Genomic DNA, 22,577 nt, shown 5'->3' on the forward strand with positions numbered 1-22,577 from the left:
AGAACGCATTGTACAATTAGGTAAGGTATTACAGGTCATGGTCCACCTGCATCCAAAGCCTCAGGAATGGGCTCCCAAGAGGCAAGATGAGAGCTAAGCTGGGCCTGTGACAAATCCTTGGGCCTCTGGGGAAAGAACAGTGTTACATGGAGAGAGGCCCTGACTTCTTTATGGCTTCATGTGACAATTTTCTACTGGATCTGAGCAGGCAGCTGCCCCGGGAGATTCTTGACACTGTTTTCCACTTTCCCTGCACTGTCTGTGACTGGAAATGTAGTGCCGGATTGGAGTGGGGTTTGAATGCCTCATACCCAGCCGACTGGACCAGGGGCCTCCCTGTTCTTTCCCATTGACCCTTCTCGGAGAATCTAATTGATTCCCAGCTCCAGTTTTGAGTCAGTAATTCTGCACATGTGTGTGTGTGTGTATTTGGAGGAGGGGTGGTAATGGGGATACTACCTGGAAACTTACCTACTGTTTTTTTATTTAGAAGAGTTCTGATCTTTCTTTCCAATACAACTCTCAGCCTGACAGTCACAGAGATAAAAAATACAATAAAGATGGAATCTAAAGGTTATTGATACAGAAGTTGGGAAGAAAGAAGTGGAATTTGAATCTGATTGTAATAATTTTTAAATTTGGTTTATTTGTTGGTAGGAGAATGTCTTCTATCGTTTGGTTAGTTGCCAGTGGTCATCCACAGTGCTAGAAATGCAGCAGATAATTTATGAATCACCTGGAAAGCATTATGCTAAGTGAAATCATCCAGACACAGAAATAAAAGTACCATGTTCGATGTCTGTGTGAAACCTAGAGTAATCAGATTCACAGCAGCTGAGAACAGTGGCAGAGTACTGGGGAGGATAGGTGTTGGTCCAAGGGCACAATGTTTCCGTTACACAAGAGATGTAAAAGTTAATGGATCAATTAGATCAAGCAAACATTTAATAAATACTTGGAATGGCTAAAGGATTTTGTTGGTTAAAATAAAATATAAAATAATTAGGAAGGGGTTGGTGTTGTGGCATAGCAGGTAAAGCCACCACCAACAACCTCGGCATCCCTTATGGGTGCCAGTTCATGTCTTGTCTGCTCCACTTCCAATGCAGCTCTATGCTGCTAATGGCCTGGGAAAAGCAGCGGAAGATGGCCCAAATGTTTGGGCCTGTGCCACCCAGATACGAGGCCCAGATGAAGCCTTTGGCTTCTGCCTGGCCTAGCTCTACTGCTGTGGCCATCTGGGAAGTAAACCAGCTGTGAAACTCTGACTTTCAAATAAACAAATAAATCTTTAAAATAAACAAATAAATTTTGAAAAAGAATTAGGCAAATGAAAGTAGTTATGATCTCCAGGTCCACTGGTGGACTTCAGAGATCTGTAAATTTTGGAAATTAAATGGAAAACACTGTTCAGTGGTTTTTGTCCTTAATTTGTATCAGATCCTCGAACTTTGTGTCTGACCTTGAAATACTGAAGACTAGGAATTTTATTGCTCCTCAAATTGTGGGTTGAGGACAGGCCATGGTCTATAACAGTGTGTGAAAAATGACACAAAGTGCAGCTTCCAGACGTATGAGCTGGTTCCTCCATCCTCTGTGCATCAGCTGCTAGTCCATTAGTGGTTTCAGTATACATCCCTGTATTTTCTTAATGTGAACAGAACTGGAAAACAGAGAGCCTTACTTGGAACAGGCTGTGCTTTGACTCTGAGTTGGAGACAACTGTGAGAGGATAAAAGTGACAGCTGTGACTATCAGTATGCAGTAGGTATTCAGTGCGTGTTTGCCAATGAAAGAAAAGGGGGAAGGTAGGCAAAGTGAAAGGAAAAAAGAGGCCTACAACGTGCCCCTTGCCATGTGTACACAAGAATTGCAGAACCCTATCTTCCGTCCTGCAGACGTTTGGGATTGCCAGATATCCACCATAATAAACCTGTCTGTTAACGTCTGGTCATTTCACTTTGACAAACATCCAAAAACTGTCAGGTGTGAAAGTTTAAGTGAAAATAGTGAAGATGAGTCACTTTACAGACGTGTGTGAATTCCTTCAAAAAGTCGATAGAAATAAAAAGCCGCAGAATATTCTTCTTGTACCAGCTGGGGGCATTCCAGTACTACAAATGTGAGAGTGGAGAAAAAGTGTGCCGAAAAGAGCATTTCTAATGTCGCTGTTACTGCAAGAATTGGTGCTGTTTCTCTGCAGATTAGTACATCTCTGCTCTCTGAAAACCTTAGCAACAGTGCAGTGCCGAGAAGGCCTATTGAAAATGCCCTCTTCCCTTTTTCATGACAAACACCCATACTAAGTAGTTCTTGGCTCTGGTGGCCACTGAGCTTCACAGTGTTCATCTGTGGCTAGCAACTGACTTAAGATTGCAAGCTGGGTGCTCCCTTGGCAGGAATGCCCTTCTCTACCAGGTGATGCCCTCCATTCAGCCTGTGTGCTTAGGGATCATCCCCAAACAGTAGTGCACTTCTTGGATTGCCGTGGAGTTACTCATTGCTGACATTGTATAGTTCCTAATCAATCCCATGTGCTCCTGGCATTGTTCTGTGTCAAATTGCAATGTCTTTCATGACCTAATAAAAAAATCATTGGTTGATATTGCAGTCTTTTATTGGCATTTCAGTACTGATGTGTTATTTTTATTTGTGGAGTGTATCTCTTAGGTTGATAAAACTCTACATACCTCAAATAGGTAATACAGAATTGTGCATAGAAAAAATATATTGTAGTAAGTCAGAGAAAAGGAGATCCTATTGTCATCTGGAAAACTTTATCAATAAAAGGCTTGACACCCCTGCTTTATCTTGATTGGCATCAGCTGAGTGTTGCATGATGCTGTGCTGGGATCTGAAGCCCTGTTCTCGTCTTCCTCTTGGACAAAGGGAAGTCACGTGTTTCAGTATGATGTTTCTTCTTATTTAGGCTGTCTTCCTTACTCACACAGAATATTATAAAGTGCAAACCATTTTTGAAAGTTTTACATGAGGTTTCCAGGCAAAGCCAATAATTTATTTCTGTTATTACTCCTTGAAAGTTTTTTCTTTCTCTGTTGACAGTGAGAAGACCTTATTGTGATCTGCTATTTTATTTTGCTAGCATTTTGGCTGATTCTGTCCCTGAGTTTCATTTTTGGCTTGTCATTTACTCCATCCTATATAAATTTAATCATTGTATCTCTGTAGCTCTCTGAATATCTGCTGGCTGAAACTTATGGAGCAGAATAAAAGTAATAACAGAGATACATTGGTGATTCCAAAAACTCAAGTTGATAAGATTAGAAAGTAATCTTCCTGAGAGATGAAAAGAAATGTAGGTTCAAATACAAATTCTGTGTTTTGACAACTCAGTACAAGAACTATTTTAAACAAAATTCATGTAAGATTGATTATGCTTCTTTTTGGTCAAGTGCTGGTATCTTAGAGAATTGATTGAGGCTTTTACATACAGATAAACAAGTCCCTTAATTTTTCATTAAAATTGTTATTATCAGTGCATTTTATCTATAAATATGTTTTTGATATTAAATAATACTATTTCTGATGATACACTGGTAAATACTATGCCTTTTGTTGGGGGTGTTAGGACAATTTTACAAGTTATACTTTTTTTTTCTATACAGCAAAGACTAAGGTCTCAAATAGATACTAAGAAATGTGAACTGACTCCTTCAAAGTCTTCCCAGCCTGACTGAACCTTCATTCTGAGCTCATATTTTTTTTCCTCTTCAGTCCTACCTGACTACATCCATACTGCTTAATTCCTTGCCTTCTTTTTCTTTGTAACTGACATGTTTCAGGCCTAAAATGCCCTTAAACCTCTTGAACATCCCACCTGCAGTTCAAAGTCTACCCAGCTCTGCTTGGGCACCTTGCAGACATCCTTGATCCAAGTTGGACCTAGTCTGTTCACCTTCTAGAATCTACATTTTACCTCTCCGTATCATACAGCTGTCGATATAGTCTCTTTTGTGGTAATCCACAGAAAGATCTCATGTCATCCACTTAGATTGTGAACTTTGTAATGATAGAGACTAAACTTTAGTCATTGTGACTCTTTCATAAGCATCACTTATTGCGCAAATTGTTTGTTAAGTAACCAAATGGCAATTAAGTTAGAAGGTTGGAACTAAAATGAATGGGGCTTTCCCTTTTTTACTGACTTCCTAGCTATCTTACATTTAGTTGGCTGTAAATATTTGTGGAATGAAATGCAGTGGATGGGTGAAAGGATGGAGAAGTACATGAATTGGTGGATAGTTGGGATGGTTGCTTGGATGCATGAATGGGTGGGTGCTCTGAATTTAAATGACCATCTAGATTTTATGCTTTTCTAATGCTTGTTTCTACTCTTTTCAGCCATATTGCTCACTACACCTTCACCTGAAGGTCTCTGAAAATCCCTACACCTCAGGGATTATTGCCAGCAGAGACACAGCTCCAAGCATCATAGTGGCTTCAGGTAAGAAGCTTCCTTGCTTCGCTTGCTGTTTTAAATTGCGTTTCTTTTAAGAAGCTAAATGTTTGTGCTTGGAACTTAATGACCAGTATAAAAATATTATTGTAAAGCTCCTAAACCATTGACCCTGAAGTAAGTATGCTGAAAAGCCCTGTCAGACAGAATGTTGGCTGTGAAAGCCATTCTCCAGCAATGCAGACCCTGATGGAACCCATGATTGGCTTTTGCAAGAAGTTCCTTTCACTAATGGCAATGTGTTGTTTCTAGGTAATATAGGATCTGAGTTGTCAGACAGTGATATCAGCATGTTTGTCTCTTCCGATGCAGGGAACACTTGGAGGCAGGTAAGAAAATATGTAGGGTCAAGTTGCTGAAGTGTAAATAGGGATTCCAAATAGAGAGAATCCAGTAATAAAGAAATAGCTGTTACCCAGGTGCTATTTTGAGACCTTTAAATCTCATGTGCAAAGGCCAGAGTAATAATCTGGGATGCATATGTTAAACAGAAAAGAAATGGAATCACTTTCAACCAATGTGTTTAGCTTATGCTGTCTTTCTTCTGAATGAAAGGTAGATACCCATAGCTTATAACATAGACATTTTTAATGAGTTTTAGCAACTGTAACAAGATATGTGTCTAATGCATGGTTGTAACATTTCAATAAATATGTTTTAATTACCCACTGACGTTTAATTATCATATACTACCTAGCTCTGTAAATTGAAAGCTAAAGAACAGGTAATCACACTTGACAGTGAGGGCACACTGTTTTACATTCTGAACAGAGATTAAAGTATTATAGTTCAGTTGCCATTGCTTGGATTTAGATACTTTGTAGGTCCTCAGTGAGATTCTCACATTTTGAGAGAAGGATGGAGAGGAAATTTTCTTAAGAATTCCCAGGGAGATTGAACTTGGCAATTGAAGGAGAATGGATTGTTCTAAATAAGCTACCTCTGAAGAAGAGTTAGACAACCAGGAACCCATCTTCTGCCTTCCAGTACCCCAAATGAAGAAAACAAGTCTCTACTGCTATATTCCTGGGATACATTTGGGGTATGAGATGTAAACAAAGTACATTTCAGGGGGGAATATGTCAGTAATGTAACTCCAGATGAGGCTATGCCAATTTGAGAAAACAGCATGCATCTTTTATAAAGAGGATTTAAATATTGTTTCCTGCATGTCTCCTTTTGACCTCAAATTTGTTCTTCTGTACATGGAAAAGCATTCAATGACACTTGTGCCTAAAGAGGACAATTCCATTTTTATTAGAACTATGAAAGGCTTGGTAGAACATCCATGAATTAAACAAGAATATTCTTCTTTGATAATACTTGGACTCTTCAAATTATTCAAGTCTTGATTTGGTACCCTTATTCACTAAACCCCAGCTCTTTCAATTATTATGTGTGTGATTTTAGTTAAGTCAGCACATCTCTGTAAATCTTACTTTTCTCATCTGCAAAAATGAGAATTTTGGTAGTAAACTTTATCATTAAGGTTCCTTTCCTCTAGAGATGTAATCATTCATGACATATTCAGTAGAATATATAGGAGAATATAGTAGAATATAGGAGAGTATAAGCATGGATACATACCATTCTTTCTAAAGTTTCTTTTGCATACAACTAAAATCATTTTGTTTAACACTATGGGTAAGTAGTCCACATTTGGGAGGATTGTTCTCTATTTCCCAAAGATTTAGAAAAATATACATGGGCGGGATTTTAGTCTACATATGAAGACTGCTTCTCTGAAACCTGAGTTTGTGTGGATGTGGACGTGTGTCCACATATATGTGTTTTCCTCATCTAGATCTTTGAAGAAGAGCACAGTGTTTTGTACCTGGATCAAGGTGGTGTCCTGGTTGCTATGAAGCACACATCTCTCCCAATTCGACATCTTTGGTAAGGGCACCTGGTAGCTATGATATGTGCACCTGCTGGTTCTGTACTGCTCCTGCTAGTCTAGGACCAGCACTGTGTATATAGGAAAATGTCAAAGTCTATTAGGACATCATTTATATCTTTGTTCCATTAAAATAAGACTACCAACAGCAATTTTGAAAAAGAAGAGATCGAGTTAGGAAGGGGAGATGAAAGAGAGGGAGAAGGAGAAAGAGAGGTCTCTCCCCTGAGAGAGGAATTGTATTATGGTTTTCAAATGTGACAGTGCCTTTGTCAGTTCTTTTTTCTCTTAGCACAATGGCAGTAGAACACAGTTCACTATTAGGTAGTCTCTGAGTATCTTAAATTTTGTTGTCACCTCTCCCAGTCAGTGTCTCCTGGAGTTTGGTATCTCTGTTCATCATGCACATTCCGGACAGAGATGAGCCATTCATGACCATTCTCCCATATCATTGTTTCAGATGTTAATTTCTGAGCTTCCTTTTTTGATGTGACATTCTGCACCTCTGCTGGAGGGTCCTCCACAGACAGACGTGCAAGGCCTGCCTTTTCAAAGGTTTCCAATAGGCACAGGCCACCTGTGTTTATGAAAGTAGTTCTCTCTACATGTGAGCTTATTCAAACTCAAAACTGTAGTTTTCCCTCTACTGTCAATTGCTTTGAAACTGCAGAAGAGAAACAAAAGGTTACCTTAGGGAAAGGCATCCACAGACAAAGAGAGTGAAAGCAAAGATCCCATGTGACTTAAACTGTGTGGAGTGCTATAATAAAACACCATGAAACAGGCAGCTTATACATGACAAAATTTATTTTTCATAGTTCTGGAGGCTAGAAAGTGCAAGAGCAAGATGCTGGCAGATTTGGAGTCTGGTGGGGCTGTGCTTTCTAGTTCATAGATACCTTCCTACTGTGTCCTCACAAGGAGGAAGAGACAAAGCCATTTTCTGTTGTATAAGGATCTCAATCCCCATCAATGAGAGTCCACTCTCATGATGTAGTCGCTGACCCTTGAAAAGGTGCCACCCCCTAATGTAATCACATTGGCGATTGGCGATTGAGTTTTAAATAGGGATTTTTGGGAGAGGATCTAGACATTCAGAGCCCAGCAATGACTATCAGAATTACATATCTTTCTTGCATTTAAGATCAATTAGTTCACTCCAGTTCATTCCAATTCATTCATTCCAATTCATTCACTGAAGTCAGCCAGTATTTTAAGTATGAAGGACATGCTGAAGACTTAGTCACTTAGGGATTGGTTAGCAACTCTTGCAAAGTCATTGCTCTTCAGGATCACCTGTGAGGTTTGGTGCTAGGTAGCAGTGTCACATGGAAGTCTAAGGCCTAATGAAGGACAAGAATTTTACAAAAATCTTGCCAAGACTTATTTTTCCATTTCATACAACTCTTCCCTTATTGGTGTTTTAACACATTTGGGTTCCAATGGCTTGGCTAACTGTAATTCTACTGTCTGATTTAATTAAGAGCATTTATTCACTTGAAAGGCTCACTTTGACAGTGCCCCAGGTACTTTCCAAATGTATTCTCTTTTCTTTGATAATATCTTCTCTTTGAAAAGACTTCTTTTCCCTTTTGAGACTTGACTTCTTCTGTCCTTAGGTTGAGTTTCGATGAAGGGAGATCGTGGAGCAAATACAGTTTCACATCTATTCCACTCTTTGTGGATGGGGTTCTTGGTGAGCCTGGGGAAGAGACTCTAATCATGACGTAAGTAGAAAATGGTGAAATGTTCCATCATCTAAGAGGGTAAACCCAGAAAGCCGTTTTTATAGCTAAGCCTATTTGACTTGATGTCATTGAGGTCTGAAGTTGTTAATAAAATCATTGCCTCTTACTGCAAGAGTATCCAGCAAAGAAACAAAAATGTTGGCAATTCCTTTCTTGACTCTGATTGTTTTTAGGAAACCCAAACAAAGAGTACTAGAAGGGCAAAGCTATTTTCTTTCTATATTCAGTGAGTTAGAGAAATCAGAAGAGGTTATTTCAATGGAAAATAAAGCTATACATTTGCAACTTTAATAATAAACAAACAATATTTAGAAAATCTAGGCATATGAGAATGATTTCATTTTGAGTCAGAATACAATGTTTGATCAAAACCCCACAAAGAATTTTATTTTTCCATGGCTCTTTACCTAACTCAATTGTGAGGCATATTAGGAAAGCCATGAGAACAATCTGTTCGTGAAATTTCATTTATGCTTTCTTGCCTGGAAACTGATGATCATTAATTTGTGAAAGACTTGATTAATGACTCAGCTGCTTGCAGGTTTCAAAATATGGACTTTGAATTTGAAATATGAAACACTGATATTTCCTTTCTTTGGAAAACTGGACATGGAGAACACCAAGAGGAGATTTTTAAATAGTTGATCTCATCATTAATGAAAATTTTAAAATCAAAGAGAATAGTTGGCCTATTTCCTAAATATCTGCCTCTACACTTTTTTCAATGGTAGAAAATGACAATAAAAATTTAATATGCCTAATAGCTACACTTTGGCTCAAGGAAAATATAGCTAGGTAACAGTTTACCCTGCAATTTGTTTTTATTCAATGTTTATATTTGCAAAAAACAGACTTAAGAAGCTGACCAAAAAGGCCAGTTTGTGGCTTTTATCCACACCTATGACTGGTGATTCAAATGCCTCATTAAATTCCAGAGACTCCCTGAGTAAAGAGAGTAGAATGCACAATGTAGGAATAGTTATTACTACTTGACTCTGCTGCCAGCTTCCCCTACAGACTGGTAGGAAGGTATACTTGCATGAAAACCACAGAAACCATGACAATTTCGTGAGTACCATGAAGTTATAATGGAATGGGCAGTATAGGAACCATGTACATTAGAGTGGTCAACTTGAACCACATATGTTACACCATTTGTAACTGTTTTCTCAACCATTGTTTTGGTAAAATATGTACAGTAGGGCTCTTGATTCAGTCACTGTGGTTCTGGCTGTACCAGTGGTAAGTGGCTAGACTGTGGCATTCACATGTTGACAAAACTCTTTGAGCCTAAAGTTATGCATCTGTGCAATGGAGCCAGTAATATTATCCTCCCCATAAATGTATTTTGAGGATTAAATGTCATAAAGCATGTAGTGTGCATAGCATTGCACTCAACTCACAATAAGCCGCACGTGGCAGTTACTGTTCTTATGTTGTTATTATTGTGATTATATTTCTCATCGTGAACCCTGTAGAGTGTTTGGACACTTCAGCCACCGCTCTGAATGGCAGCTGGTCAAAGTGGACTACAAGTCCATTTTTGATAGGCGCTGTGCCGAGGAGGACTACAGACCATGGCAGTTGCACAGCCAGGTAGGAGGGAAATACCTGACTCTGGGCCTTTGGCAGGAGGCATGGGAGGTGTTGGGGGATGACAAGTCCTGAAGGTGTGGGAGGTGGAGTTCTCCAGACCAGGATACCCATCTACATGTTTTGAGTTTCACAGCAGTGAACAAACTCAACGTTTGAAGCTGCTTGTGAAGTCATTTCTGTTTTTATTATGGAAGATATAATGAGATAAAATTCAAATGTGCTTGGCATAAACTTACAACCCAAAATGAAATACCAACTCAGCACTGAGATCCAAACATAATTTATTGGAGCGTGTCCCATGGTAGGGGGAGGGGAAAGAGATGATCTTCAATTTTATCTAGCAATGCAAAGGTGAGACATAAAATAACAAAATTATGCTGGGTGAGCAGTGCCAAGAAAATCCGTCCTCCCTGTTGCCTTGATTCTCTGGGATTTTATAGTGCTTCTTCCCTCCTTCCCAGATACTCATGGTACAAAAATGAAGATTTTTTAATAGGAAATTTTCCTATACCCTGCACTCTCAATTATTCAGCAAATATCAAAATGCTTAGCTAAAGCGATTAGTTCTTATTTCCCAAGGTAGAAGTCATCCTGCAGCCCTCTCAAAGGATCTGGTAGAATTTCTTGCTGCAAAGTCACCACCATAATCAGGGAAATATCATATATATTCTAACCCTAGACTGAGAACTGTATTTACATATGGGTGTGTAATGGAGCCAATTACAGTGAGTTTCCTTAGGAAAGGTGGTACATAGTAGATTAAACAAAATTCTGCTCTGGTCTTTCAGAAACACAATGGGAACTGTGGTTCTCAGCACTATATTAGCTAGAAACTCATTTTATTCAGAGATTCAGCAATAAAATAGTCTCTCATTTACATTGCTGAATTTTCCTCTATGGGATGCATAAGCATGGCGATATTCAAAGCCTTTATTTATTTCATGGGAAAGCAATGAATTTAGCTCTCTTGCTTGTCTGGTAGACGAGCATAAAGTCAGTGCTATAAAGTTGTATGGGCAGCAGCATAATAAATCGGAGCAAAATGTATCTTTATATTTCCTAGCAATCCTCTTCTTCCTTGTGCTTATATATGACCAACTGTGTCAGTCTTTCATTACAGAAGAGCTACACTTAATTACTGCAGGTTTGTTGGCAATACACCAGTTACAGGCTGAGTCTTGCTTATCTGTGTGTCTCTCATGGCACTGCCCTTAACACCTAGCCAAATACAGTTTTACTGAATACCTGAAAAGTTAGGTCTGTATTTGACATACCTCCAGTGCTTCTTAGGATTGCCTTCCCAGTCATGTTCTGTAGTAGATCTCTATTCACCAAAAAGAAAATGCTGTTAGTCCAAAGTGTGCTCCCACATTACACCAACGTTTGGGACCATCTCCCTGAACTGCCTGGATATGCAGCAAGGAAAGTCCCGACTCTGCCCGACTGTGATCCGTGTCTCCTTCCAGGGGGAAGCATGCATCATGGGAGCAAAAAGGATATATAAGAAGCGAAAATCAGAACGGAAGTGTATGCAAGGGAAGTACGCTGGAGCTATGGAATCTGAACCCTGTGTCTGCACAGAGGCCGATTTCGACTGGTGAGCTTGCACTTATCCCATGGAGTCATTAGTATTTCAGATCCACATAGGCCTTCCTGAAAGCTTAGACTAAAATAAAGTAACATGCACAGGGCTAAGGGGCAGGCCCCATATTCTGTTTCCTTCCTTCCTTCCTTCCTTCCTTCCTTCCTTCCTTCCTTCCTTCCTTCCTTCCTTCCTTCCTTCCTTCCTTCCTTCCTTCCTTAAATTTATTTGACAGGTAGAGTTACAGACAGTGAGAGAGAGAACCAGAGAGAAAGGTCTTCCTTCCGTTGGTTCACCCCCCGAATGGCTGTTACGGCTGGCGCTGCACCAATCCGAAGCCAGGAGCCAGGTGCTTCCTCCTGGTCTCCCATGCGGGTGCAGGGCCCAAGCACTTGAGCCATCCTCCACTGCCCTCCCGGGCCACAGCAGAGAGCTGGACTGGAAGAAGAGCAACTGGTACTAGAACCCGGTGCCCATATGGGATGCTGGCGCTGCAGGAGGAGGATTAACCAAGTGAGCCATGGCCCCGGCCCCAGGCCCCATATTTTTGTAACATTACCTCTTGGGAACTTTATGGCTACTAACTGTATACATATGCATATCGCAGAATCTGGCATTTCTTTAGGTTAAAAGGATTCTAATAATTATTGTCACCTTGTTGATAGAGTTTCAAATAAAAAAAGAGTCAAATGCACCATGGGCTGTTTCAAGGAGCATCACTGAAAGCAATAAATGGGCTTCTCAGCGAACAAAGATGTTTGTACTCTAGATAGAACGTTTTAGAATTAAGGGTCCCTGGTAATTGAACAGTGGCCTTATAAGGTAGGAAGTTTTCTGTGCCTGGAAGTTTTCTATCAGCGCTTAGCTGTCCACAGTTAACGAGAGCTGTGGAAGATATTTCTAAACTCCATGCAAGGATGGATTTGATGGCTTTACAATTCTGTGACTCTGTGAACCTGATGATAAAAGAGGCTTCTTTCTTTACTAGGATTAAACAAGTGTAAACTGAAAAAAATGAGGCATTTGAAGGTTAAACTAAACTTAGAGTTCTGTAGAGTTCTTCCTAGAAAATTTGCTAAGCAGAAAGCTAGCTTGGGGGAGCCAGCCATGGCCTTGTCTTGTTCTTGGTAGATGTTCAGTATTCAGGTAAACGTGACAAATGATGAGGCTGAGTAGGTGGTACCTCCTTTGGGTAGTTTCTGTCTCATTTTCTATTGTTTTCCCCCTCTTCTTTTTAATTTTTTAAATTTATGAGTATATTTTTACTTTAATGAAAGCAGTTGGTAAATACAATGTTAAACAACTGAATCTTGACCTGTGTGAGACCTAAAATCATTCCTTAGTGTTTTATTTTCTTAGATGTTTATTTGTTTGAAAGGCATAGTGACAGAGAGAGGGGAAAGACACACACACCCACAGAGAGAGAGAGAGAGAGCAAGAGCAAGAGAGGGAGAGAGAGAGAGTCATCTATCCACTGGTTCACTCCCCCAAATGGCCCTAAAAACTGGGTCTGGGCCAGAGTGAAGTCACGAGCCAGGAACTCCATTCTGGTCTCCAGCTTTGATGGCAGGGGCTCAAGTACTTGTACAATTTTCTGCTTTCCCTGGTCCATTAGCAGGGAGCTCCCTTCAAAGGGGAGAAGTCAGGAGTCAAAAGGGAACTTCAATATGGAATGCCAGCATCGCTGGTGGTGGCTTAACCTGCTGTGACACAATGCTGGCTCTAGCATCTTACTTCCTGCTGTGTAACAATCACAACATACATTTCATGAAGCTGTCAGTGGTTGGGCTGAAAGACTATAAGTTCATCTTATGCATCTCAGAAAAAGTAAACCTTCACTCGTGATAGACCTCTGGAGATGTGCTCTGCATAAAAAGTACAGGGAAAGCCTGGCAAACTAGGTGCCAATAGTCAGACCAAAAAAACCCATGGCTGTTCCCCTCTTGCTGATGAACAAGGCACCCCAAGGGCCAATGCTATACATCCTTGGGCTGAATCACACAGCAGCAGAGCTTCAGATACATTACAGCTCACAAGGAATTCTGCAGGGACTTCGTCAGCCATGGCTTGTGCTGTAGTCAGTGCAACATTACCTTTTTACAGTGATGAAAATATTTTATGCTTATCCTACCTACCCTAAAATACATTCACAAGTAAGACTACCATGAGATTTGAGGCATTCATCCACATCCTTCTTTCTGAAGCCTGGCGGATTCTCCTTCATCCACTCTATTCAAGGAGGATTGGCAAATAAAGTTAGCATTTTACATTGTGGCTTATCTTTGGCTTTTCAAAACAGCCATTCTTTTGCAGAGAGCGGATTTATTCTGTGGCAGAAAAACCAAAGTGAAAGAGTGAGGTGAAATGTCCAATCTTCTGATTACTTCTAGAAACATTTGCTTCATTGGCAATCATTTCTATGGAGTGCCAAAATAAGCATAGTCCTTTGTTGTTATCATTGTCGTTGTTGCTTTTTGTTTTCAGTTGTGAGCTAGTCCAGGGTAAGGGGAACACTGGCTAAGGAAGGCAGTTTGGGTTCTCTCATCTCCCATCCCTCACTCCACTTAATGTTGTTCCAATCATTATATTCATCTGTGATTGGAGTCTGCTACGCATCGCCCCAGTTGAAATGCATCCTGAGAAGTAGGAAATGAAACATGAGCAGGGTCATTATAAAATTTCCTGGTCAAATTGGGATTTTTGTAACTGCATGAGTTTAGAACATTTTTGAAGGCTCGTGGTAATGTCATTTCTAGCAGCAGCTGGAGTTTGTTTGATTTCTCCTGGCTTTAGTTAAGAGAAAGGTGGTTGTCACTGAATATTCTCTCTTGGCTCGCCCCTGGACAGTCCCCGGGTGACCTTGACTTTCATTCTCCGGTATTTGTGAAGTAATTCTCTGAAGTGAACACTAGGCATCCTCTAAGTAGCTGTTTGGAAATCCTCCTACCCACCTGTTGAGCCAGCACCAAATCCACCTGGTATATGCAGAACATTGAGTAATAGCTGCTTGGCGACTGGTCCCTGTGCCGAAACTATTTTTCTTTCCTGACCCCCATATGCCAGCATCTCACTTCCACTGCATAGATGGGCCAACTCATTCTCCTGCTTGCTGTTTCTGCCTGCACATGTGGAGGTGCAACTTGTTGTCATTCTCTGTGTCCAGGTTCAACTTCCAAAAGCCAAGAGCATTAGACCACTGTGAGCACTCTGGAAACAAGAATTAGAGGCAGAGAAGTAAGTCTCTGACTATCTACAAAGCAGAAAGATTTAAAGCATCAGTCCCAATTGGCAGCAATAACTAACTAGGGCAAAACTTTGCCTTAGAGGAATGCTAGAGACAGCCCTGAAGGACATTCCCTTTTTGGCTGTGACTTTGAAGCATATGGCTTGTGCACAGAGAGACCTGGCTCATCTCTGCCTGGTGCATCCAGATGTCTTGGAAGAGCATACCAAAGACATCACTAGTAATGAGAATTGTACTACAAGTGCTGTGTCAAATCCTACAGTGAAATGTTCACTGAGAGTTTCCCCCTCTATAGTCTTCTCTGACCTAACCTGAATCAGTAATGTGTATCTTTCTTATGGTAACGTAATCTATTCTTTAAGCTTAATGGTAGTTATGTAGGATTATTGATTTTACAGAATATTTTCATGGATGATTGGTAGATAATTCTATGTGAAATAAGTTCCAGTTTGAGAAAGCATTGATCTTAGGGACTGCTTGTTTTGTTTTTGTGACTAATTGAATAGAATGGAAGTAGACTGTGGTTTAACAAGGAACTGTTCTGAGTGATTTTGCCACCTACTGAACAGTTGTTCTTGGCTCTTTCTCTGCAGTGATTATGGCTATGAGAGGCACAGCAATGGCCAGTGCCTGCCAGCTTTTTGGTTCAACCCATCCTCTCTGTCAAAGGACTGCAGCGTGGGGAAGAGTTATCTCAACAGTACTGGGTGAGTTTCGGAGGCAGTGACCTGAAGAGCCCAGCCTGTGGTGCTCCTGAGCATGTGTTGTACTAACAGAGTCACTTCTGACCGCAGACTAGGCCTGTTACTTCAAAGTACAATGTACTTGCTTTCGTTCATTTAAATAATGAGACACATGTTTGCCTGGTTAGTGCAGATTTCATCTTTCAAGTAAAGAAATGAGAAAAGTTCCTTGGATGAAGATGATGATGATTATACATCAATTTCTTCATTTTTGAAGCTTTATTGCTGATCTATTTAATCATGTAAAGTTACCTTTTATTTACACTACATCCCTGTGAGACATCTGAATAGATATTTTGCATGTGCATCTTTTGTCTTATAGCAATGGAACCTGAAGTCAGAAAAGAGTTCACTGAGTACACTAGTGTTACATGTGAAACATGTATTGTGATCTTTATGGAACTGGACTCAGATCTGAAAATGTTGTGTTTGATATTCTGTGTCATGGGTGTATCAAATATTATTTAAGAAATAGCTAAAAGGGTTAACATTCCATAGCTTTACCACAAATGTAATCGATATTTATAGACTTAAATATAGTTGTGGAATTTACTTGGTTTCTGATTAAAGAAATAATCTGTAAAAAGACATTTCTGAGCCCTTGCAGAAAACCAAATATGAACTGATTCGGGAGATGTATGTAGTAATGTTATCCAGAGAAAAGAACAAATAGGATGTGTACTCAATATGAAAAGATGGCTTGCAAAGAGTTGCCTCACTTGACTTTGGAGACAGAAACTGCACAATCTGAAGACCAGATTAGTAAGCCAGAGGCCCAGGAGAGCTGATGATTCAGTGCATTTTTTTGTGTGTCTTTTTGTGTTTTTTTTTTGTTTCCTTTTTTTAAAATATTTATTTATTTATTTGAAAGTCAGAGTTACACAGAGAGAAAAGGAAAGGCAGAGAGGGAAGCCAGGCGCCAGAAGCTTCTTCTGGGTCTCCCACAAGGGTGCAGGTGCCCAAGGACTTGGGCCATCTTCTACTGTTTTCCCAGGCCATAGCAGAGAGCTGGATTGGAAGAGGAGTAGCGGGGACTCGAACCTGCACCCATATGGGATGCTGGGCCTGCAGGCAGCGACTTTACCCACTACACCACAGCACTGGCCCCGATTCAGTGCATTTTGGAAATGAATTCCTTGAAACCAAAACAATAATGCCATCCAATGACTAGCAAGTTGGAGACCCAAGAGTGGATGTTTCAGTTTGAGTCTGGAGGCAGGGGAAGCGCCAGTGTCTTAGCTTGAATGTTGTCAAGGCAAAGGGAATTGTCTCTCACTATGGACACTGTCAAACTGCCAGCATCTTTGTTCTTTTCAGTCCTTAACTAATTGGAAAAGGCCCACCCACACTAAGGATGGCAACCTGCTTCCCTAAGTCTGTCTGTTCTAATTACTCTCATCTACAACTGTCCTCACAGAAACACCCAGAATAACATTGGACCAAATATTTGGGCACTCCGTGACCCAGTGAAGCTGACACATCAGTTACATATTTAGTTGTGGTAAAGGTATTTTGGTTAGGCTAAGGAGTAAGAAACCTTATCATTAGAGATACATAATATGTGAGTTAGTTTTAAAATTTTTTAAAAAGGAATAGGTATTGATAATTTTTGGAGATAAATTCATGGGCACATGGAGGTTTGCTACACAATTTTCCCTGTGTGTATTTTGAAAGTTCTGATTTTGAAAAGTTAGAAAGAAAAGAAGAGAGTGAGTGAGGAGAGAAAAGGAAGCCAGGAAGGGGAGGAGGGAGGGAAGAAGGAAGAAGTGAGGGAAAAGGAAAACTTCCACAGTAAACTACATTTGCTTGTCCAAACTTTTCATTGCTCACACCAGATGCAGCCCAGGGAATCCACAGGGTAGGTGAAATTTCTAGTTATATACTTATGTATTTGGAAATGTTAAGTTTTTTTTAAAAAAGGGAAAAGACATGGAAATGGATTCCACACTTGATCTTAGCCAAAAGGCCAAGAAGCAATAGAAATAGACTTCAACTATTCCTGTTAATGATGTTGGGAATTCCTACAGCCTCCAAAAGAAGGAATACTCTTTCATTCGAATGATAACAAAATATGACAAAAATGCACATAACATTTTTACAACGGGTCATTGAGATCTTAAGCATCTAGTCAGAGGTTAAAAAAAAACAGGTGAAAAATAGCTAAACTTTATGGGGACAGAATTTTGTTACTTGCATATACTAAGCTGTTCAGGTATCAGAAAGAGCTTTGGAATCCCCTAAAGTTAATTTAAGAATTGACATTTTTTTTACCAAGTCCATCAGTCTAGGAAGTTATATTTTTCCTTTTTTAGTATTAATGAGAGGAGACTGAGGCACAGAAGGGTCAGAATTGTTCTAGATGCTACCCAATTTATAGGAACAAGGCAGTCGACCCTTACTTTTCAGTTTATTGAGATTTTATGAATCCTAACATAAAACACCAGAAATGATTAAATTATGATTTCTGGGTTTTTTTGTTTGTTTGTTTTTTTGACAGGCAGAGTTAGACAGTGAGAGAGAGAGAGAGAGAAAGGTCTTCCTTCCATTGGTTCACCCCCAAAATGGCTGCTATGGCCAGCGCACTGCGCCAATCCGAAGCTAGGAGCCAGGTGCTTCCTCATGGTCTTCCATGTGGGTTCAGGGCCCAAGCACTTGGGCCATCCTCCACTGCTTTCCCGGGCCACAGCAGAGAGCTGGCCTGGAAGAGGAGCAACCGGGACAGAATCCGGCACCCCACCCAGGACTAGAACCCGGGGTGCCAGCGCTGCAGGCAGAGGACTAGCCAAGTGAGCCGCGGCGCCAGCCAAATTATGATTTCTGTTTAAGGTGATTTATTATCTGTGTCCTTTAAGATTAAAACTACAATTTTATTGAAAAACGTGATTCATCAATAAGTGTCCAGACATAGCAGTGCTTGTCAATGCAGTTATGTTGTGTAGTCATAGAAATCATATCATGTCCCAGAGATGGACCGCCTTTCCCAGGGGTTGGTTTCTATCCATGGGTATACCTGACAGCATCTGGCATGAAGTAATTTTTATTAAGTTGCCACATTCACTCATTTCATGTATTCTGTTCAAACATTTTGCAAGAAAGCATCATCATTGTGACCAAGATTATATAAAGAGTACACATGACAAATACCAGCCATCGGCAGGAATGACGGTTGTCCTGCTTTCAAGAAAAGGAGTTCAAAGGTGGAGAAGGGACCACCCAAATAAGGTTATGCAGGTTAACATCAAAAGAAGAGGTGTCAGTAGTACCCCAATGATTAGCACTGTGGTTAAATACACCTTGGCATTAGGAATAAGAAGACCTTTAGCTGGAACTAGAGCCTGAAGAAATCTTCAAAGAAAACTTCACACTGCTGAATTCCCATCTGTAGGATCTGAAACCGAAGCAAGAGTTGACAAGAGGTAAAATGTAGTGAAGAAGCGGGAGAATGTTCTGCGCTTCTTCATGTCACTCCACCCCCTCATACCAGATGTCATTTGGCCATATGTTGACTCTGGGCATTTCATAGGCACAAATTCCATGTACAATGCTGTAGCCACTACAATGCTGCTATTAGACATTTAGCTTTTCACTTACAATATTTAATTTCCAAAAAATACATAAGTTTCATGTGAAAATACTAATTTAGATCATCCCCCAAGTACTGGCTCCCGTTGCTGTACTACTGTGATCTACTTGATATGCATGCTTCCAAACACTTTCTTTCCCATTTGCGGGAGAGCAATTATGCTGAGAGAAAACAAAGTTATTTGGGGAAGTTACTTTATATGTGATTTCCTTCTAGATATATTGTTCCAATTACTTTTTCATTCAAAAACATGAAAGAATATGTAGCGCTACCTTCTGTTTTATTTCTTTTCATTCTGTTGTATTAAATATTAAAGGGCTACTTAGTTATCCTCTGTCAGGTACTTGTGCTTTTTTTGTCTTTTTCTACTACCATAAATAATGCTGCAGTGAGTATTCCCTAGCCCATAATACTTGTTATTTAAAACCCACAAAGATATTCGAGTGTCTTTAAGCAAATGAAGATGTTTCAGCTAGCTCATGAAGAAAGTTCCACTCAGCCAACTGTTTTCTTCTCAGACTTGAGTATCAGGCATTGGCAAATCCTTCCCCACCAAGGATTAAGACAGTAACTTCCTGGGGCCACTGCTGTGGTGTAGCGGGTAAAGCCACCGCCTGCGGTGCCGGCATCCCACATGGGCGAGACCTGGCTGCTCCACTTCTGATCCAGCTCTCTGCTATGGCCTGGGAAAGCAGTAGAAAATGGCCCAAGTCCTTAGGACCCTGCACCCACATGGGAGACCCGGAGGAAGCTCCTGGCTCCTGGCTTCGGATTGGCACAGCTCTGTTGCAAGCACCTGGGGAGTGAATCAGCAGACTTTCTCTCTCTCTCTCTCTCTCTCCTCTCTCTCCTCTCTCTCCTCTCTCTCTCTCCTCTCTCTCCTCTCTCTCCTCTCTCTCTCTGTCTCTACATCTGCCTCTCTGTAACTCTGCCTTTCAAATAAATAAATCTTAAAAAAAAAAAAAGACAATAACATCTGCTCACTGGCTACTATGAGTCCCACAAGTTACAGATTCACCTGCATTAACCACTATCCTTTTTGAAATACAAATGCCTGGATTGTATAAGGGGAGAGGTGCGGAATGCAGTAGGATCTTGCCACATTAGTAAAATGAGGAATATTGTTTCAGGCAAAAGAATACGAGATGACCGTGTCGTAAGGGCCACACTAGTGATTTTCTCAGGGACAAGATGTGACACGTGTCTTGAATGTTTTAGAATTAAGGAACCACCTGTACCTCAAGGCTCTCCAGTGCCAGTTTAAACCGTTCCGTGGCCACCTTATTCTGTCTACAAAATCTGTATTAGCCTTAGGGTTGGGATGAAGAGCAGTAGGACCGCAAGTGAGGGATTGCCTGCAGGTGGGTGCCCCTGTTCATGTTGCTGGCGGGTGCTTCACGGGCCTCCTCTACTCAGCATAGCACGTGGTGCAGACATGCAGTCCGAATGTGAGCTGAGTGGTAGTGGATCTCCCTCCAGGTGACCAATAGCCCTTGCGCCTCAGTCCAGTGGTGGCAGGGAATGCAGTGACCACCGCGTGGAACAGTCTGAGCCAAGTCTCCTGATGTGTTTCTGCTGTCTGCTTCCTACCGCCTACACCTTTTCCCTTTACAACGTCCATGTGCCTTTTCACGTGTGCAAGGAGAGCAAGGAGGCTGATGCAGGCACCTCCACCTGCTACGTATCAAGAGTGAAATATAATTGAGTATGTTTAGTTTGCTAAAAAAGAAAATAGTTTGGGATTGAGACAGTTAAAATATTTTCAATCCAAGTTCTTCATTTACTGTTATTCTAACAATAGAATGGAATGTTTTTATGAATCTTAGCTTCTTAACCTATACAATTTTGCTCATTTCCTTCAGTGTTTATAAACATGATACCATATATGAAATATGTGATAGTGCCTACCACATGGCCATTACATTATAAAATGCAGATGACATCATCAATAATTATCACCTAAGGGCTTCTCTAGAGTGAAGGAAAAAAGAGGGGAAGCATTTCCTTTCATTGTATTTCTTTAGTCCAGATGTGAATTTGATGCTTACTAGTTACTGAAATACTGAGATATAGGAAGCATTTGACCTAAACCCCTGTTCCCTCATCTGTAAAACAAAAAGTAATAACCTGCATAGGCTCAGGAAGTTACATAATTAGGAAGTGACGAAACCATTGTGCACCAGAACACATGCCATCCCTCTGTGCTCCTCTGGCCAGATGACTTATTCATGTGATGACTGAACAAGTTCCTTTTGCTCAAATACAATGAGATCAGTACTCATGTGTTCCTGCTGAAAAGACTCCAAATTCATTCCTCCTTGTTTCTCCAGCAGTGTCTATAAATATCTCAGTTCGCACGTACGTAAACACCAGCTCCTGATGCTATGCTTATGTATGGTTCATCCTGTTTATTCTGTTTCAGAACCAGGGAACATGCCTCAAATTTAAGTTGCTAAATTAACTGGGACGTTACTTGTTTCATGTAAAAGACTCTGTAAATATAAAGTGAGCGTTGGTTTATTCTAAGATGCCAAGATAATCTTCTCAAGGGACACATTTGTTCTTGCTATTAAACTGGAAGTATTTCTAGATGTGTTTTTAAAAGTGTGTATAGAGATTTCTGTCCGTGGAATTTCTTTACAGGAGCTGTTAATTTCCTCAGGGAAGAGTGTTCAGAGACAACTTTTTCTGTGCTTCAGAGTTACTTTCCCCTATATACAATGGGGATGTATACTCAAGAAGCATAAATTTTTAAAAATAGCATAAATTTAGTATATAAAATATTTGGTGGGTCCAGGAAAAAATAAACTCTTTTCCTAAAAAAAGCTTTATTTATGTATTTGAAAGGCAGAACTACAGAGAGATAGAGAGAGAGAGAGGAAGAGACATAGAGAAAGTGAAAAGGAAGAGAAATTTCCATCTGCTGACTCACTCCCCAAATGGTCGCAACCCAAAGCCAGGAGCCAGGAGTTTCATCAGGGTCTCTCACATGGGCAGGAGCCCAAGTTCATGATTCATCTTCCATTCTTTCCCAGGTGCCTTAGCAGGGAACTGGATCAGAAGTGGAGCAGCTGGGGCTGGCGCTGTGGTGTAGTGAGTAAAGCTGCCACCTGCAGGGTCAGCATCCCATATGGGCGCCGGTTCTAGTCCTGGCTGCTCCACTTCCAATCCAGCTCTCTGCTATGGCCTGGGAAAGCAGTAGAGAATGACTCAAGTCCCCGGACCCCTGCACCTGCATGGGAGACCTGGAGCAAGCTCCTGGCTCTTAGTTTCAGATTGCCGCAGCTCTGGCCATTGCAGCCAATTGGGAAGTAAGCCAGCGGATGGAAGACCTCTCTTTCTCTCTGTCTCTCCTTTTCTCTCTGTGTAACTCTGACATTCAAATAAATAAGTAAATCTTTAGGAAAAAAAAAAAAGAAGTGGAACAGCCAGGATTCGAACTGGTTCCATTATGGTATGCTGATGTCACAGGTGGTGGCTTAACCTGCTGCACAACACCAGCCCCCCCAAAAATAAATTCTAACAAAATTAATACTCTCAATACTATCAATGTATCTTTAGAGTATTTTTAAAAAGCTTTCTGTAAATATATTCATCCTTACATCACCCATAGAGAACTTAAAACCCTGGCTACCCTGCCATTGTCCTGGATTCTCTATTCCCAGAGTCTTTGAGGACTGCAATCTCTTTCCAGGTGACTGTTGAGG

At 40.7% G+C, this 22,577-nt stretch overlaps 1 protein-coding gene across 7 annotated transcripts in view; it reads left to right on the forward strand.

Annotated features, from left to right (window-relative positions):
* The window catches only part of SORCS1 (sortilin related VPS10 domain containing receptor 1), a 589,194-nt gene that overhangs the window by 481,901 nt on the left and 84,716 nt on the right, over positions 1 to 22,577 (forward strand). For all 7 annotated transcript variants that reach the window (XM_051824151.3, XM_051824146.3, XM_051824152.3 and 4 more), the window contains 7 exons: positions 4,363 to 4,465; positions 4,730 to 4,806; positions 6,282 to 6,373; positions 7,994 to 8,101; positions 9,601 to 9,718; positions 11,185 to 11,315; positions 15,138 to 15,251. In XM_051824151.3, coding sequence (XP_051680111.1) covers positions 4,363 to 4,465; positions 4,730 to 4,806; positions 6,282 to 6,373; positions 7,994 to 8,101; positions 9,601 to 9,718; positions 11,185 to 11,315; positions 15,138 to 15,251 — 743 coding nt within the window. The remainder of the gene's footprint in view (positions 1 to 4,362; positions 4,466 to 4,729; positions 4,807 to 6,281; positions 6,374 to 7,993; positions 8,102 to 9,600; positions 9,719 to 11,184; positions 11,316 to 15,137; positions 15,252 to 22,577) is intronic.

The sequence above is a fragment of the Oryctolagus cuniculus genome, chromosome 15 (assembly GCF_051225735.1).
Source record: "Oryctolagus cuniculus isolate XC-2025 breed Fujian yellow rabbit chromosome 15, ASM5122573v1, whole genome shotgun sequence".
Taxonomy (NCBI): domain Eukaryota; kingdom Metazoa; phylum Chordata; class Mammalia; order Lagomorpha; family Leporidae; genus Oryctolagus; species Oryctolagus cuniculus.